General features: G+C 40.2%; 1 protein-coding gene across 3 annotated transcripts; it reads right to left on the bottom strand.

Moving 5' to 3' along the window:
* Window positions 1-3,348: 3,348 nt before the first annotated feature.
* LOC139459730 (probable serine/threonine-protein kinase clkA) lies at window positions 3,349-16,543 on the bottom strand. Of its 3 annotated transcripts, XM_071241377.1 has the most exons (4): window positions 16,176-16,543; window positions 7,901-8,564; window positions 7,306-7,434; window positions 3,349-3,659 (listed from the first exon to the last, which is right to left on the bottom strand). In XM_071241377.1, exons 1-4 carry the CDS (start codon window positions 16,482-16,484, stop codon window positions 3,406-3,408), a joined length of 1,356 nt encoding a protein of 451 aa, XP_071097478.1. In that variant the 5' UTR covers window positions 16,485-16,543; the 3' UTR covers window positions 3,349-3,405. The 3 variants fall into 3 exon arrangements, with proteins under 3 accessions (XP_071097478.1, XP_071097479.1, XP_071097480.1); XM_071241378.1 differs by lacking the exons at window positions 3,349-3,659; window positions 16,176-16,543 and having other exon boundaries at window positions 7,345-7,434; window positions 7,901-8,555; XM_071241379.1 differs by lacking the exons at window positions 3,349-3,659; window positions 7,306-7,434; window positions 16,176-16,543 and having other exon boundaries at window positions 7,897-8,555.
* Window positions 16,544-19,561: the final 3,018 nt, after the last annotated feature.

Here is a 19,561-nt window from a genome sequence, read left to right as displayed (position 1 = left end):
TGTTATTTGGTTTGTCAGTACCGTACCGGAGTTCGTGTATTTCGCCACATCAGTTTGACCTCTGCTCCCACTTTAAGCTGAAGCGCTGTTGATAAGTGAGATAACATTTTCAAAGCGGCGTTGATTCCAATTTACTGACTGTCACCCTGGTTCTTTTACCCAATGGTATACGATAGACATATTAGGCATATCCTGTTGTTGATAATGGTGTAATTAGAACCTAAATGTAGCCGCTTGATCGGTGTTGTTGTGAGTATTGCTTCCACGGTGTTGGCGCTGCAGCAAGCTCTACTTCTGCCATTCGTACACGGGATAAGTGTTAGTTTCTTCTGTTCGGTAGAAGTGCATCTGTTCAATGATGATAAGATACGATAGAAGTCCTTTATGAAAGAATATTTGTTTACACTGACCCAAACTATTCGGGATCATGAATATTTTGGGGATATGTTTTCGTTGTGAAAACTGAACATACAATCTAATTAAAAATGTCCACCACATTATAGTGAGTGAGTGAGTGAGTTGGGTTTAACGCCGCTTTTAACAGTATTCCAGTTATATCATGGCGTGTCAGCTTAATGTGGGAGGAAAGCCCGAAGTGATGTAGGTCTCAGACGTTTACCACTTCGGTGAAACCCACGAGCACGGGTATGGTGCTGACAAACCTAGAAACATAATCGGGGCGAACCGGGATTCGAACCCCCAATAATAGGTTTCTGGCGTGCCCAAGGGACGCAACTCTGCACAGCAAATCGCGGCGCCTTAGACGACTGGGCCACCCGTGCCCCCCACCACATTATAAATGATCATAACTTCTTTGTTCAGTATATATACACACATAAGCTGGGAATATAATCGTGTACCTACACTGTAAATCTGTAAATGAGTGGGTTTAACGCCGCTTTTAACAGTATTCCAGTTATATCGCAGCGTGTCAGTTTAATGTGGGAGGAAAGCCCGAAGTAATGCAGGTCTCAGACGTTTACCACTTCGGTGAAACCCACAAGCACGGGCATGGTACTGACCATCCTAGAAACATAATTGAGGCGAGTCGGGATTCAAACCCACAATCATAGGTTCCTTGTGTGCCCAAGGGACGCAACTCTGCAACGACTGGCCCACCCGTGCCCCCACACTGTGAATGACTGCGATAAGATGTGACATTGCATTCATATCAAATCTAAAATTGTAATCTATCAAGTCAAATAGGTTATTGTCATGTATCAAATCAAATATGTGATTGTCAGAGGTCCAGTCAAATTTGTTACCGTCTTGCATTCATTCAAACATGATTGTGATGTTTCAAGTGAAATAGGTGCCTGTAGGCCATGGGCAGAGATCCCTAAAGGCTGTCAAAATTAGCAACTTTTATACAAATAATTCTAGTTAAATATACTGAACAACAAAAGTTCCTGTGACATTGAATAAGATTTAATGCAAACTTATGTTTTTTACCAAATCTGAAACGATTTCGGTTTGCAACAGATAAAAGACTCCTGTAAGTGTTCAAATGGTTTAATTTGCCATACTGACTTCAGAAAATGCGTGATTTTATAAAAAAAAAACGTGAACATGCCAAAATGTCAATTTACAAATCAATAGCGTGTGTGTCTACCTCTGATTGCGATGCAAGCAACACATCTTCGTCTCATGGAATGGACCAGGCGTCGCACAAAGTTCTGTGGGATATCTGTCCATATCTGTTGGAGCATGTTTCGAAGTTCGGTACACTCGAATCCGTCCATCGCTGTGGCTGAGGTGAATACGAGAATCGTCAGTGAATAGAACTTGTCCCCACTGCATGGCCGTTTTATAGCATTTTCCAAACTCCCGGGCAAAATAAAGTATACACTTCAAATTTGGATTTGACCAACACATTAGAAATGTTACCAAAACGTGGCCGAAATACTGCAAACGTAAGGTCGAAAACAGAACCATGATACCCGCATCAATACATCACCATCGAATAATCATTTCTTGCAATTGTTAGTATAATTTTTAGCCACCATCAAACATAGGTGTATACTTTCTTTTCCCCGGCAGTTTACATTTAGTAGTAGTATCATAACGAAACAAAACAACAGTTTGAAGGTTGTATGAGTTTTATTGCAATCACTTTGTGTTAGTAATGAATTATAATGGCGTGTTCAACTATTGAAGAAATGCATAAGCAATTTGACACATATTGAAATGTAAATATTAACAGTGTGTGTTCATCCATAGAATATATTAGCAACTTGACACATATTTCACATGTTATAGTAACAAAGTAAGGTAAACAATATGTAGGTACAAATAAGTACTGTTCAAAGATGATGTCAATATTCATGAAGAATATAGTAGCCGTAAGTGAGTTAGTTGGTTAAGCACAGCTGTGAACAGATTTGCATGATTACTTACATCATGGCATCACAGCTTGGTGTGTAGTAACGCCCGAAGTGATTCGGGTCTAATACGTTTACCGCAATGGTGAAACCCCAAATATCGGCATATTGCTGCCAAACCTAGAAACATAATCAGGGCGAAGCTGGCCATATGTTTCAGGCATGTCTAAGGGACGCAACTCTGCACAGCGAATTACAGCGCCTCGGGCTGACATTTGAAACAACACCGACAGTACACTGGACATTAGGAAATCAAAACAGGAGTAATGACATACATCAATTAACCATATTAAAAAATATTTGTGGTACATACATGTACTTATATTTGGTACAAAATTCAAACGTGTTATACAGTGCACACTAAATCATTGAAGGGGCTACACAAGTGATGAAACCCACAGTATTATATTGATATGTGATTCAAACTGAGAGTCAGCGGATCGACACAGTAAAACGACGGTTAAACCAGGGGTTAACCCAAATATCTATGTAAGGATTCCGAGGCCGATGCTTATCAAACTCCTTTAGTTCAACGTTTCAATGTTACCTGCTGTTACAAGAAGAAATGCAGTCCACTACTGAATGACTTAATCTCACATCTTTATGTATGTGATGTGTAAGTGAAATTGTTTATGCTGCTCAAGGGACCCAGGATATAATAGTTTTCAGTCAAAACACACGAACTAAACAATTTTTTCAAATTTTTGTATTCACATGTACATTAATACAGGACATCCAATATGGCCTGCAAATATATTTTTCGGGCTGGTGGTTAAAATTGAGGATGCATTAATTTCTTCCCTGTTATATCTGGAGCAAATTATTTTCTTCGGAAAAAATCCAAGTAAAATGGTTAATCATTATTATAATACCAGCACCAAACCCTGGACACAATACATGATTGAAATCATAAGGTCTTGCACTGCTTCTGTGTGCTGGACAAGCACCGATATATAGACAAGCTGTAGCGCGTTGGGATTGTTACTCCTGTAGCATAGAATGGCCCTCAAGTTCATACCGTAGCTCACCAATTACATCTGCGTTGGCTATGACTGACAAGTATCTTATATCCACGTTCACTTCCTGTAACATCATACCAGGAGACTTCCTGCAAGTAACAGCCAACTAAAGAGATTTCAAACGATTTACATACGAATGAGGCGTCTAGACACAACTGTTCACATTCTGCTGACGTCTTGAATGAATGGGTCTCACGATTATGATCGGTGATGGCAGTATTCGTGAAGGTGGTGAAGGTAGATCCAAAGGACGAGCACTCTGTAATGATTACAAATTATTAAAACAACACAGTTGTATTAATCCATCGTGCAAAATAAATTACACATGAAAACACTTAACGACAATCTGTTCATCAAACGTCACCCACTGCACCTGGAGGGTGTGGATGTTGTTTTCTGCGATCTGACTTCACATTCAGTGGCAGTATACTACTCAAAAGAAGTTAGAGAGCACCCGATTCTGTCATGTCATGGTATGACAGATTAACTACAGTAGTATGGAAAAATCGGGTATTCTATGACTTCTTTGGGTATTATTTCTGCATGTTTTTAGATTGCAACAATTTCTTTTCTGACACAAAAGTATATGTTTTTCGATATCTCCTTTTTGGTTTAGACCCGTGATAGAATAGGTCTTCAGCAACCCATGCTTGCCGTAAAAGGCGACTATGCTTGTCGTAAAAAGCGACTAAAGTGATCAGGTGGTCTGGCTCGCTGACTTGGTTGATGCATGTCATCGATCCCAAATGCGTGGATCGATGCTCATGATATTAATCACTGGATTGTCTGGTCCATACTCGATTATTTACAGACCGCCGTCATATAGCTGGAATATTGCTGAGTGCGGCGTAAAACAACCAACATTTTTGGTTTACAGTATTTGGCCTCATTCTCAAGATACATACAAAGATAATTGCATCAATTCTGGCTTTGAAAGTAAATTGATTATTAATGTTCTTTGTGTTATCGTTTTTAATGAACTGATGCAAGTGGACGTGCACTTTGACGTGTGGTCGCTGTGTGAGATTGTACGCGCGCATCCGTTATTATTGGCTTAGGCCCAGTGTCAATGGCGGATCGGGGTATGAGGTGGTAAGCGGTGGTGGTGATTGTTGCTGTGAGTACCAGCTGATAAGTAAAACATGTTCATCTTCAGTCCCTTTCAAATCCAATGTTACCTTTTTCACATTTTACACCAATAAGAAAACTTGTTGCCAGTTATGCATCAAAGCAACAAGCTCAAAACATCTCAAGAGCAGCTAACTTTCATATGCGGAATATAGGGAAAATTCGAAAGTATCCTGTCCCAGAAACCACTAAGCTAATGATCCAATCGTATGTCTCATTAAGACTGGGCTACTGTAATTCATTGCCAAATGGTTCCTGTTCAATCAACAATCTCAAAAGAGTACAAAACAGAGCAGGGACATAACAAGGACCAAAATACAAAATTACATTTCACCGTTACTTAAGAAACTGCACTGGCTACCAATTCCACAAGGGATGAAGAGTAAACCTCTAGTCTTCACGTAAGGGACAGTTCGAGAGAGAGAGCCAAGCTACCTGACTGATTCCTACATACAAACAAGAAGCTTTCGTGTATTTCTTTTAAACTGCCGATGCTTTCCAAGCGCCACTGAACAGCTGAGCTAGGCGCAACATATATAAAATAATCTTATTAATAATAATAATAATAATAATAATAATAATATTAATATTAATAATGTTTGGTGATTTTTATGTCTCGGAATCCCCAAGGAGCTCATGCATTTGCTGATCTAACCATCTGACATGAACATTCACTGATCAGAGCAGCTCCTAGCAAATCTTGTTTCCTGTGATTTGAAGATATATATTATCAAGCTTGGACAGGATATAGATGATAAATTGGAATATCTATTGTGAAACGCTTAATTTGTTTGTTTGTTGTTTAACGCCGCAATTAGAAATACACATGTATTCTAGATATATGACGTGGGTCTGTAACTTATCGAGTTCCAATCGTTCCAGTGACTGACATCATGAGAATCGATCTACTTAATTGGCATGGGCTGCTGACGACCAATTTTAACCCGGATTTTCACAGGCAGAAACGCTTTATGGAGGACCTCAAATAGGTTCAAATGCTCACTGTTCGGTTGTCCGTCATTTATATTTTTAAGTTTGTTTCATGTTAGGACGCATTTTAGTTTGATGAGAGAAATCTCATGAAATAGTCAAATATACTGAACCACAAAAGGAACGTCACCCCAAGTAACATTGCATAAAAAGTTTTCCTTTTTAAATATCTGGGTAATGTTTGTCAAAGTTTCTAAATTTTAACATTGCCTTGTCCGGAAAAATGAAATTTGATGATAAAAAGATATGATGACAAAAAAACCGATCGCCCAAACGCATCACGGCAACGGCCATGGTAACCCGATGCACGTGAGTTCCGTGCAAATTGAAACATGCGTTCCCCCATTTCTTGCCCTCTTAAAATCCACCCAGATCGGATGACATCCATTCGTTATTGAATTGCTACCACATGCCAAGATTTACAAGAAATGAGCGACACCAGGCCCTTGGACGATTGCAAGCTGGACAAACCAACCGGCAATTAGCCATTGCATTTTAAGTCCGAGAAAGGATCATATACAGGCTCCAGCAACGGTACCAGACCAACAACAATACAGATGACACCCCACGTAGTGGAAGACCAAGGGTCACCACCCGACGTCAGGATCGTCAGATTGTGCGACAGCATCTTCAAGATAGCTTTGTTACTGCTGCGGAAACTGCTCGACAGACAATGGGGACACACCAGCGACACATTAGTGCGGACACCGTGCGTCGACGATTGACGAGCAGACACCTCCACTGTCACAGGCCACACCGAGGACCCATTTTGACACCACGTCATCGCCGGGATAGTCTTCAGTGGGCAACACAGCACCCACATTGGCACCACCAGCAGTGGAGAAGAGTTCTCTTCTCAGACGAGAGCCTTTACTGTATCTCAACAGCTGATGGCAGAGAGAGGGCGAGTCTGGCGACGCTGTGGTGTACGTTATTCGGATGCTTGTGTTGTTGAGAGAGACTGGTGGGGTTTATTCGAGCATCATGGTGTGGGGTGGAATTGGTCTTGCACAGAGGGTCGGCCCTGTGGTCTTCCAGAACATCGGTCCAGGGAGAGGTCATGGTGTCACAGCAGCTCGCTACATTGATCAAATCTTGAGACCACACGCCATACATCATTTGGCACGTCGCCGCAACCACGAGTTTCAGCATGATAACGCCCGTGCCCACACTGCGAGAGCAAGAAGAGATGTCCCCCAGCAGAATGGCATCAGAACCATGCAGTGGCCTGCCCTCAGTCCGGATTTAAATCCCATTGAACACCTGTGGGACGAGATTCAAAGACGGCTGAATGACGTCCGACCAAGGCCGACAACTGCAGATGAAGTGCGTCGGGCGTTCCTCAGAGTGTGGGCTCAAGTGCCCATGGCCTTCATCAACCGCCTCATCCATTCCATGTATCGACGTTGCACGGCAGTCATCAATGCACATGGCGGACACACGAGACGCTGACTTGTGATGCCATTTTATCAGAGACTAGTGTTGTGTTTCACTTTAAGAACATTTGACACTTTAATTTCAAACTTGATGATCAGTTTTTTCCAAGTTTCATCTTTATAATATGTCTCAAAGTATGTTTACAGTGTTTGGACAAATAAGGTTTCTCATATATCTATCTATTGTGACGTTTCTTTTGCGGTCAGTATAGTTTCGACAGCAATCAGTGTCATGTTATCTTTAGAATATCAAAGTGTTCAATATTTACCTAATTATTTCAATATATGTACTACTGAAGCGATATTCACATTGATGGTGCTCTCTTACTATCAAAAGATGTGTCAATATACCTGCTAATGATCTGCACATGCCAGTTGCATCATCCATGTCACTTCCCACGGTGCATACGCAGAGGCTGTCTGAACACTCTGTGAAGGGAAGGGAACTGCAGTCACTGTTATCAACGCACGTGCCATCATCTGGATGAAAAGAACAGTAATTAAGCCAAGGGTTTCGTACGTCCTGTTTAACAGCCGTACTTCATTGCCTCGAACAATTAAATTAAAATATCAGAGAAAGTTTCTTTACGACATAATTGCTGTAGATACCAGATGAGCCAAAGGTTTAGGGACATGAGGTAATAATGTTGAAGTTTTATTCGGGCAGGTAGGACCAATTCATCGGCTGAGAAACCTGAAACAAAGTTGGTAAGTGACAAACTGAATGGATAGTCGGGCTAACTGATAACATCACATCGTGTTTTGATGTTTTTGACCATTCGAGCCATATCACTGTGGGGGACACCAATAATGGTCTTAAAGCACTGTACGATGTCAATGTCTTGAATGTTGCTGGTCATGTCACAAATGACCAGCAACTACCCAGAGCACCTGATAACCTATTGCCTATGGAACCTATTTCAAGGGTTTACTCTTGTGTACTTACGGGTAGTAGTTGTTGGTGTAGTTGTTGTTGGCACAGCTGTTGTGGTAGTCGGTGCTGGTGTCGTCGTTGGTGTAGGTGTTGTAGTCGGAGCTGGTGTTGTAGTTGGGACGGATGTTGTAGTTGGTGCAGTTGTTGTGGTTGTTGGTGCTGCTGTTGTAGTTGGTACAGATGTCGTGGTAGTCGGTGCTGGTGTCGTCGTTGGTGTAGGTGTTGTAGTCGGAGCTGGTGTTGTAGTTGGGACGGATGTTGTAGTTGGTGCAGGTGTTGTGGTTGTTGGTGCTGCTGTTGTAGTTGGTACAGATGTCGTGGTAATCGGTGCTGGTGTCGTCGTTGGTGTAGGTGTTGTAGGCGGAGCTGGAGTTGTAGTTAGGACGGGTGTTGTAGTAGTGGGTGATGCTGTTGTAGTTGGTGCAGGTGTTGTAGTAGATGGTGCTGCCGTTGTAGTTGGTAAGGGTGTTGTAGTTGGTGCCAGTGTTGTTTTCAACGCAGGTGTTGTATCCTCTACAGAAGTTGTTGCAGCAGTAGGTGCAGTACCGGTCGTTTTTCCAGTTGCAGGTGCTTGGTTTGTATGTGTGTCGACGTGTACACATACATAGTTGGTAGACTTGGTGACAGGGACACACATGTGGTCATCTCCACAGGGTTCATCTGCGCATGGGTGATCCTGGGAAGAATTTTGAAAAAAATTGAATGTTTCGTTTCTATCGTGAACTAAAACAACTGACATTACCATACTAAAAATGCCTTGTCTGGAATACAAGAATGAAGTTCATAGAGCAAGTGAAATAAATAATTAGATGTTAGCAAAAACTTATAAAAGCTGACACTGTCCCTATACTGTCGTTTCCTCAAATTCCCCAATTTCTTGCAGTGAATCATCTCGAGTAATCCGATAAAAAAAATTATGAACAGAAATTCTGAAACGTGCACGAGGACCATTTAGACAATATTTGTGAGAAGTCCAGGTGTCCAAACACTTCGTGATGTTCCAAACAAAAGGGAGAGAGGGCTGGAGTAACGAGCGGTCAAATTATTAGCAACCCATGTTGGTCGTAAGAGGCGGTCCGCGGTCATATGGATGGAATATTGTGCGGCGTCAAACCACAAACAAACAAAACAAAACAAAACAAAACAAAACACAAACGTCTTAAAATGTCGGCCACATAGAAGTGCTGCTGCGAACATGTATACAACTTTTTTATTGCAATTGAAAACTTTCAAAAAGATGAATCTGCAGTTAAAATTTCACAACAAGACCACTACTGCATTTCTGACCCTACGTAAGTAGTGCCGCCATCATAGTGTGATGGACATTCTACTTCTCTAAAATCTTGTATGAACTCCTTTATGTTTTTCACAATTATGATCTGGTAATATGTCTGTTGACAAGTAAAGTACAAAAGGGTTTACCTGTGACGTTCTCGTTACATTTAACCATGACTATTAAAAAGTACTTATTTAGATCAAATTCTGAAAAATGCTTAGGTTAATTTAGTTATACTCCTAACACCAACAATGTGTGTCTACACTCTAATCATAATTATGAAGTACCAACTGTCCTCTATTGAGTTAATGTCTTGGAGCAAGTCACTTGTAACTGTGGACCTATTAGGCTGCTCACCGAAAAGTGTTTATACCTAACGTGTAAACAGTTAGATTTGGCACAGATCAATCATTATTTGTTTGGAATAACCTAATCTTAATGAAGTCATTTAGTGTGGCCATTGATCTGAATGCTTACTGGTTATTGAAATTGTCTTGCATCCTTTCGTCTAAATGAATCAATATCTGTTGAAAGTAATGCTGAGAAGACATTCCAGGTAATTCTTTTTTGTTATTATCATTTATTCGTTTACTAAACTTGAAATGACTTCACAACTTGCTACTTCTCCATAAAACACCCCTTGTGGTATAAGAGAATAATACATATTTCATATATAATAGTGATAACAAGATGGCAACACTTCGTAGATCGTATTTTCGAGTTTATAATTCATATTAACTAACATAAAGATTTCATTTGTCCATTCCTCTTTTGTACTGGATTCCAAAGCTAAAAAAAAATCCGTACAAAGAGAGATATGTTGCTGGGTCTAGCAAATGTACCACAAAATCCCTGTTTCAAAGAGTAACCATAATCCTTAATACAATCAAGGTAGGACTTTCTTTATATTAACAGAAAGTATTTGAGAAAAGTGGAATTATTATAATGTGGATTCTCAAAAACTCAAAGGATTTTTTTAATTTTTGCAATCTCAGAAAAACCCCAAGCCCCCTTCTGTCAAAACAATTGATTTTGCAACTCTCTACAACACTATCCCATATGACAAACTTAAGGGAAAACTTCATCCCTTGATCCATTGGGCTTTTGTTACAAATTGTGGTGAGCATAGATACAATTACGTATCTATATTCAGAGGTTCAGGACAATTTGTGAAAAATGAAAGCAAATGTCGTCAGAAGTTTACCGAGAAAACAATATGTGAAATGCTGGACATTGATAACTACGTACCATTGGCACAAAGTGTGGCCCCTTCCTGCGGATCTGTTTCTTTATGCATATGAATCTAAATTTCGGTTTGGAATGGCAAAGTTATTTGGCCAAGAAGATTAACTTAAGTTTTGGGTATATCGAGGCGTTAAACAACAAACAAATAAACATCTGTTTCACATTCAGATCTATGCATAAAGATTGACAAAACACTCTCCACAAAGACTGTATGACGCGAGGGACGACTTCAACTTTCCAATAGTCAAATTACTATTCATGTCGAGCAGCTCCAGTTCACATTTCACAACTGTTGAGATTCAGTCGAGCATGCTCTTTCTGACAAGATTTCAAAGAGCATCATACAACTCTTGCTCAGAAGTTGTTTCATCAAGGTTACAACATTCAAAGCCTCAGTGAAGCTTTCAAAACCTTTTATGGTAGACATGTGGAGGACATTTCCAAATTTGAGCATCAGTGACAAAAAATATGTTCGATGTAATTCCTTATTTTGACTTGTACCATATGTGCCCGTGTTGTTGTTTTTTTAAGGTGAACACTTGACTTTCCTTTGCAGGTGTTTGTAACGTGTGCCACCAGTGGGGCAGGATACGCTCACCTTTTCGCGAACACCTGGTATCATTACTACTTGATAGTGACACATAAACACATGCTCATAATATAGTCTGAATCGTACAATGGACTCTGCTTTATGCAGAGATTTCTATTGGATATGGAAGGGGTTTTGTCCCTTATTTCAATTGGATATACAAAATATGCGTTGGAAAGGGAACATATTTTGCCAACATAAGTACTTCTTAGATTTGTGCAAATTTGTGTCTTCTTTGAATACCTCACAGCGAAATATGCTGGAATTGTCGGCAAAAGGTGGTGATTCACATAATGTTCAAGTTCTATGTTCTTAGGAGAAACCATGCCAACAGTTTCAACAGGAAGATTTTAATATGTAGTTATGTATTTTAAAGAAATCGCTCTTGGGGACAGAGATATTTGCTGAGAGAAGGAAGTTATTTAACAAATTGGTAGTGATTACCTATCGAAGAAGCTAAAATATCGCTTCTCCATTTCGATAAAATATATGGCCTGACATTTTTTTAAAGAAAAACACTTTGCAACAATGTAATGTTTGTTGTAACTGTCTGAAGCAGAATAAATATTTTGCGATAAAATCCCAGCCCGGCCCCAGCTCCAAGAAAATCAAATAGTCAGACCAATACCAAAGGTTGATTTTTGATTATTTGACAAGCTCGGATAATTGCGTCCGGTGGGGTTGAACAATGGTTACAGCGTTTGTATGCCACATCAAATATCGATTATATTGCTACGTGTGTAGAAAGCATGACATATAAAAAATGTCTCAATCAATCACTGCTTAATCCTAAACAACGCCTGGTGTTAAAGAAGTTCAAGCGTGTATGTATTTGCCGCACCCTTGCCGTGCGCACATATTATCAATTTTTGGTCATTCTAGGTGTTTGATTGGCTGATAGGGACAACTTCATTATACGTTTAACTTCACGGTATGTTTTGAAGAATAAATCTATGAAATAGCAAACATCCGCTGTTGGTATATTATTAATCTATAACAAGGTTCGTGGCACTTTTGTTGAAAGTACAACCGTTTTGCTTCATACACATTTTAAATCTTTTTGCCGTGGTGACACCTTTATAGAACATATTTGTGAACTATATATAAGTAGTTTTCTTTTCTAGTTAAAAAATCATTTGGCATAATATACCAAGCACCTGTTTTCGCGGGCACCTGGTACCATCACTATTTGTTTCATGAACACATGCTTATGATTTTTTCGGAATTGCAAAATGGAAGCTACTTCAAACAGAGATATCTTATGACTATGGAAATGATTTTGTCCTTTCTATTTTACATATAGCTGGAGAAACCTCCTGATATCTCGAAGCCACGTCCTGCGAGCTCATCCCCGTCACTGAGGAAAGGAGTGCAGTACTTAACGCTGCCCCAATCAGAAGGTCCTACAAGCTCTCAGAACAGAGGAAAGCAAATCACAGAAAAAAAACAGAAATAATATGCACAAATGACTACTTGCTGCAAATATCTCTGTGAGAGGGAAGTCAATTATCCATTGATGGTGAGATCATTCAAGGTGTGTGCGATAGCATCAAGAAAGACATTGATCCAAATCAAAACAAGACGGTGCACCTGAAATCTGCAATGGGCAAAACGACCAGTGACAGAGGCAAGCAGATGGAGAAATGGGTTGAGCACTATTCATCTACACTCCTGGGAAAACATTTTTAATCTGCACTGGAAGCCACTAATCGCCTGCTAGCAATGGATGAGGACATGAAATCCTATTAGTTAGGGCTCGGAATGGATTGGATACCTCCAGAGGCCGTCAGTTGCGATACTGCAGCCGTGTACTTGCCCACCCCTGCTTGGAATCTTCTTTACTGTCATGTTTACACTTGAACCACACTTCGATCCTTCGACAGACTGAGTCTAACGCCACACAAGATCGGATGGGAAGCTGTTTAATTAGGCAAACACTAAAGTACGTGAGGCCCTCTGCTTTTGCAGACGACCCGGCTCTGACACACTTAACAGAGACCAAGAGAAGACAAGCCAAACATGTTGGGCCACGGCATTGAGCAGACGTCATCGCGTTAACCTACCTCGGCTCAGTCATCACAGACAATCTGTCCTTGAATGCTGAGATCAAAGGCGGATCGGCATTGCGTACACCATCCCCACCTGTCTGACGAGAACATCTTAGGTATTGATTAAAGTCTGGAAAACAGCGTTTGTCAAATAAGGATTATCACATATGACGCTCAATAGAGATGCATGTGCTTCCAGTATTAGACAGCTTATGCCCTCTCGCGGTTTGGATTTTTATATTGTTAGATCAATATAAGTAATAAAGTTCATGGTCTTCAAAAGTTTCGTGATTGTTTGTTCAATATGTTCTGTCTCGAATGGAGTATATATTGATTTAATAATATCAGCTGAAAGCGCTCAAGGCTACCTATTGATTTGAATGTTCAGGTTCGATTATATGGATGATTGGGTATCGTTCCTATCGTTCCTATCGTACCTATCGTACCTATCAACCTATTCTCATAAAAGTGAGTGAGTGAGCTGGGTTCAACGACGCTTTGAACAGTATCCCAGTTCTATTACAGCGTGTAAGCTTAATGTAGGAGGAAAGCCCGAAGTGATGGTGATCTCATATGTTTACCTGGTTGGTGAAACCCTCGAGCACGGGTATGGTGCTGACAAACCTAGAATGCTAATCGAGGTGAACCGGGATTCGAACCCACAATCATAGGTCCCAGGCTTGTATAGCGAATTGCGACGCCTTTGACGACTGGGCAACCAGTGCCCCTTATTCTCACAAGGACAATCCACGGTGGTACAAGATCATATTTCACTTATATTGATGTATTACGTAAATCAATGACAAGATGGTATGCCGGTAGACATTTGGGACTATTTTGTGCGCACAGTATTAAATATCAGTTTATAAACTTAGACGTATGAGGTTGTAGAACGAAAGATACAGATCGACTGATTCTTACCTTAATGGTTTGTTTGTTTTAAATGTTTATTGTCTCTTACAATACTCCTGGGAATACCAAATGGTTGGTCCTAATAGTAACATTTTGACATAGTGTGATGCCACAGTATAGATACAAAAACCTACGAACTTCCGAACAGCAACTCAGGTTGGGGCCTTTTCCCCAAATTAAAAGATGGATTAGACCGAATATTTGCCTTGTTTAATGTGTGTACGTCTGACTCTGCTCTTCGTAACGTCATGGCAGGCCAGGCAGACTCTCAACAAACGTGACGTCTCAAAGATTAGGTTAAAGTAGCCTCCCTTGGATAAAGGGCAGTTACGGCCAGCGGTTCGACCGATGGATTGCCTCGCAAGTCAATTAGAAACACTATGTGTAGGCATTTTTATGTTGCCTATATGTAATTACGCCACTGTCTTAAAAAAAAAGCTTCAGTAGTAACTATTCTGACTGTTGCCACTGCCCGACTGACAAATCAATGATCTTTTGACATCATGTATATTAAAGCGCACATTTCAGGAATACTAGCAATGTTTAGGTAATGCTTGTGAGAGATGGGAACTAGTTTTCGATGACAAATTTAACAATGATCACGCTTGTGTGTTTTGGGGTGGTATTAGCACACCAAGGCTTTCTAAATAGAATATTCATGCCTAATACAGGATATTAACAATCCCAAAACACACTCTAGATGTAACCTCCATATCTCACAAAAGTGATATTTCCTGTTTAAGCCAGTATTGGATGATAAAAGTGAAACATTGAAGATACACGCACCTAATATCTTCCATTAATATTTACGTATTCTTTATCACATAAAATTTATAACTCTTGTTCTCTTTGCCAAAAGTAGTCCTGCAAGCTACCAGCAAACCTTGCAGTCAATCACGCTGTTAAATATATTCTCTCCTGGAAACCGGTACTGGTTGATAGATGTCAATTTATAAATCAACCCTAAAGTTCAAACACACATCACAACTACACTGATCTGTCTATCGGTGCGGTTGAAGAGACTCTAAGATCAGTTTGAATGAGCATAAATGATTACATAGTGTGCCAGACTGAGGCCAAATTGAATTTGAGATATTGTAGATATTGTATTGTTCAGAGTAGGTTGATCATTTCGAATTGTGATAAAATGAAATAGTGAGTGAGTGAAGGAGTGAGTGAGTGAGTGAGTGAGTGAGTGAGTGAGTTTAGCAATATTCAAGCAATCGAGCGGGGGACACCAGAAATGGGCTTCACATATTGTACCCATGTCGGGAATCGAACCCGGGTCTTCGGCGTGACGAGCGAACGCTTTAACCACTAGGCTACTCGACCGCCTCAAATAGTGAGTGAATAAGTTGAGCGAAATGCCGCTCTGAACAGTATGTCGGTTACATCACAACGTGTAATATGGTTGGTTGGTTTGTTGATTTACTCAGCAACATTCCAGCTATATGACGGCGGTCTGTAAATAATCGCGTCTGGACCAGACAATCCAGTGATTGAGATCATGAGCATCGATCCAAGCAATTGGGATCGATGACGTGCTTTAACCGAGTCAGCGAGCTTGACCACCCGATCCCGTTAGTCGCCTCCCACGACAAGCTTAGTCGCCTTTTACGGCAAGCACGGGTTGCTGAAGACCTATTCTACCCTGGATCTTCACGGGTCCAGTGTAGTATGGAGGAAAGCCTAATGTGAGCAGTTTACAGGTAGAGTACTGACATACCAGTAATCATCATCAGGGCAAATGTGGGATTCACATCCACCTTCAAATAATTTTACTCCGAAAACGGGGATCCATTCAGAGGTAACTGTGCAGTGTGATACACGGAACGTAATTAAAATCGAATTTGGTAACTATGCAGATTCAACATTTAAAAAAATAATTCTATACCTTATATATTGTTGTCGATATTTTTTCAGTAATTTAATTTCAAATGTCATTCTTCTATGACCAAGGAACGTGTTCTATAGGTTTTGGTCTGTGGATGACATTCTGCCTTTGTATATTCAATTCTTTCATATGATTTTGGGGTTGTGTTAAATAGTATTCGGGATTCCTGGTTTAGGGTGAGCAAATGAAATGAAAATATGGATGGTATTCGGAATTCAGGAGAGGTCAAAGCCTCATTAGTCAACTAGGTTATCTGTAACCCTATTGAACTGCCCGAAAAGTGAATCAACATTCACGCATTCATATGGAAACTGCCTACCTACCTGTGGAGCAAATTGATGAACCGGAAGATACACGTTGTTCGCGGACACTTGCAAACTACCGCCACCTACAGCACTGGTACTAAGTTGACATTCACTAGTTGACAAGATCCAGTTGGCCGAAACGCACTTTCCCGAATATCCACAGAGTCGGTGACACTGTCGAACTGTTGCTGTCTGAAATACCTGATACACATGTCCGGGTAAAACTCTGTCCTGCTCTCCACCTATCTCTGACAGCCAATCTGATGACACACATGAAAACATCAACATTAACATGATGGTCTTCATTTTGATTTTATCCCACACCATTTTGTACCGAGAATAGAAAGCTATTCTGCACTCGCTGAGATTTGTTGAACACCTGTGCTTAACGTGTCAACGGTGCTGGAGACTGGTGTGCACTGATGCTCTGATTCCTCGTGGCGCTCCCGTATGGTTACCATAGCGAGAATGTGGTCAATATGTTACATGCACTAAGGAAGTAGTTTGTTTTATTATATAATTCATAAAATTACCACTTTTATAATCAGTATATACAAACCTATTGATTAATCGCTCATTGCATACAATACAGATGAATGACTTAAGTTTGATGTTACTTATAAATCAATCATATATTGAGTTTGCGATTATGGTATAGTTCTACGGAATCAATCGTTCGTCATTCCGTGACAATGACATACTATAACACTACACAAAGATGTTTGCAGGCTTATTCCTGTAATCAGAGTGCGATGAGTGAGTGTATCGTGTCGTACGCTGTATCAGTGAGATGGCTTTAACAGACAGACAGACACACATCTCACTCCTGTACATACATAAAACCCCTTTGTACAACTTGACATAGATAAAATGTACAGAACCATTCAATAGAATTATGAGAGACGAATTATCACAGAATTTATACATAAATGATATAAAGATGATATAGTTAAAAGTTATCCATATAAAAGATGTTTGCAGCCGTATTCCTGTAATCAGAGTGCGATGCGTGATTGTATCGTGTCGTACGCTGTATCAGTGAGATGGCTTTAACAACACTTAAACGGTATTTCAACTTATATCACCGTGTGTTAGTTTGATGTAGGAGGAAATCTCAATGTGATGTAGGTCGTAGAAGCCGACGGGCAACGCAAACAATAGAACATCGTCTCAGGTACAGTTTCCTTTTGGCGATTGAGCTTGGTTACTGTGAGATCGAACTTTGAGTGATAGACATGTATGTCTACCGACGAATCGATCTTTGCAATTATGGTCGGCGGAATTAGTGATCGATATACACGACTACCTCATCTTCATTGTAGAGGCTACAGAGAGTTGCTGCCAGAATAGAGTAGCGTCATTCATCCGTAGAAAAGAACAGTGACAATGCATCAACCGAACAATGCTAAGGAGAACATTGATTTACCATCGATCCGTAAATAAGACTCGCCGTGCCCCACAATTCTCTTCACCCTTCACCAACAGGTACGAGTATGTTTATATTTTGTAACACATCACTACTTATATTTTATAAGAAACCATTGGTTAAATCAGAGTCCTTTGCACGATTCCGAATGTATCATAAGCATGTATTTACGAATCACTATTTAATAGTGATGATACCAGGTGTTCGCGAAAACGTGAGCGTATCCTTCCCCACCGGTGGCACCCGTCACAAACACATGCATAGGCAAGTCAATTGTTTACCAGGTAAATACACGGGAACATATTGTACATTCCAACTACTGGTATGACATTACAATCTTATGTATAGTTGTAAGTAGTTTAAACAGACGTCTACGTGGCCATGTGTTTATACGTGTGTGATGCATGTTAAATATCTTGTCTGCTGCTGAAGCACGCGTCCCTAGTTTCGTCCAGAGTTATTTTTTTATAATGCATAGTCATGGGGTCCAAACATGTCAAAACAAAATAATAGCTCTGTCATGTCCAAGTTAACATCAATTGTAATGTGGGTTCAAGGTTATATGACGTGGTTAATTGACTATTCATTCAAACACATAGTAATCAAACACTGAAGTGACGTCACTTGTGTTTTAATGGGAACTGAACTCATATGAATGAGTGAATATGGTTTTACGCCACTTTTAGCAATATTCCAGCAATATCACGGCGGGGGACACCACAAATGGGCTTCACACATTGTGCCCATGTCGGGAATCGAACCCGGGTCTTCGGCGTGACGAGCGAACGCTTTAACCACTAGGCTACCCGGCCGCCCCTGAACTCATATGATTATATTATGAAACGTCAACGCCAGAGAATAGCCAGTATCGATTATCTGCCACAACAGACTCCATTGGGCGTAACAGGCAAAACAGTTGCGAAAACCACATGGATAGATCACGGAAAATCACTGTTCAACCCAGGTAAAACCTCGCTTGTAATAAATATGGAGTGAGTGAGAGAGTTTCGTTTTACGCCACTTGAAACATTATCCTTGTCCTAGGTTTTATAGACGAATCACAGACTCTGATCTGTGATCAACGTGAACTGTACATGTGATATACATGGGTTTCAAGATAGCCATCGTACATCTGAGGGGTGACCTACGCAGGCTCAAAAGTGAATCGCCGTATATCGGACATTTGATCCAAATGGGTTTAAAAGTGAATCAGCGTAAATCGGACAGTTGATCCACGTGGGTTTAAAAGTGGATCAGCGTAAATCGGACAGTTGATCCACGTGGGTTTAAAGGTGAATCAGCGTAAATCAATTGTGTGATCTAAAGGAGTTTCAAGGTAAATCGCCTTAAATCAGTTGTGTGATCTAAAGGAGTTTCAAGGTGAATCAGCGTAAATCAGTTGTGTGCTCTAAAGGAGTTTCAAGGTGAATTACCGTAAATCTGATAATTGATCTATACGGAAATGATGCAAGCGTGAAAGAACTTCAGTAAATGTATCACAGGTTTGCTTGTCAAACAAACATCTATTTTGATTCCAAATATATCAATAACAATCGACTGAGGTAGAACATTTCCTTGATTTGACAAGGAGATTTCGACTTTTGACGAATGTGACATTTTGTTTATTATCAAAAATCATTCTCAATCAAAAGGTCAGAAAATATGGATTCAAATTAATACCAGTTGCGACGCTGGAGACAATCTTGAAATGACAAAGATACATCATCTCGCAAAAAAAATATCAAAACGCGGCTTACTTTATGTGACGGTCAATATCTATGATAAAGAACTTCCCATATGTCGTTTTACCTGTATTCGTCAAAGTAAGAATACAAGCTTGAGTGAAACATCTTTTATTTGTACAAAATAGTAATATGGTTTAGAATTACTGCTTGTCTGCAGATGTGGTATCATTTTAATTTCCATTATGACATCACATTGGAAGCGAGAGATCCCATTGATAACGCTTCAATGCTAT

Source organism: Haliotis cracherodii, unplaced genomic scaffold (genome assembly GCF_022045235.1).
Source record: "Haliotis cracherodii isolate W230 unplaced genomic scaffold, xgHalCrac1.p SCAF_13, whole genome shotgun sequence".
In the NCBI taxonomy this organism is placed as follows: Eukaryota; Metazoa; Mollusca; class Gastropoda; order Lepetellida; family Haliotidae; genus Haliotis; species Haliotis cracherodii.
The sequence above is the reverse complement of the archived record's forward strand: the minus strand, read 5'-3'. Positions and strand labels throughout refer to the sequence as shown.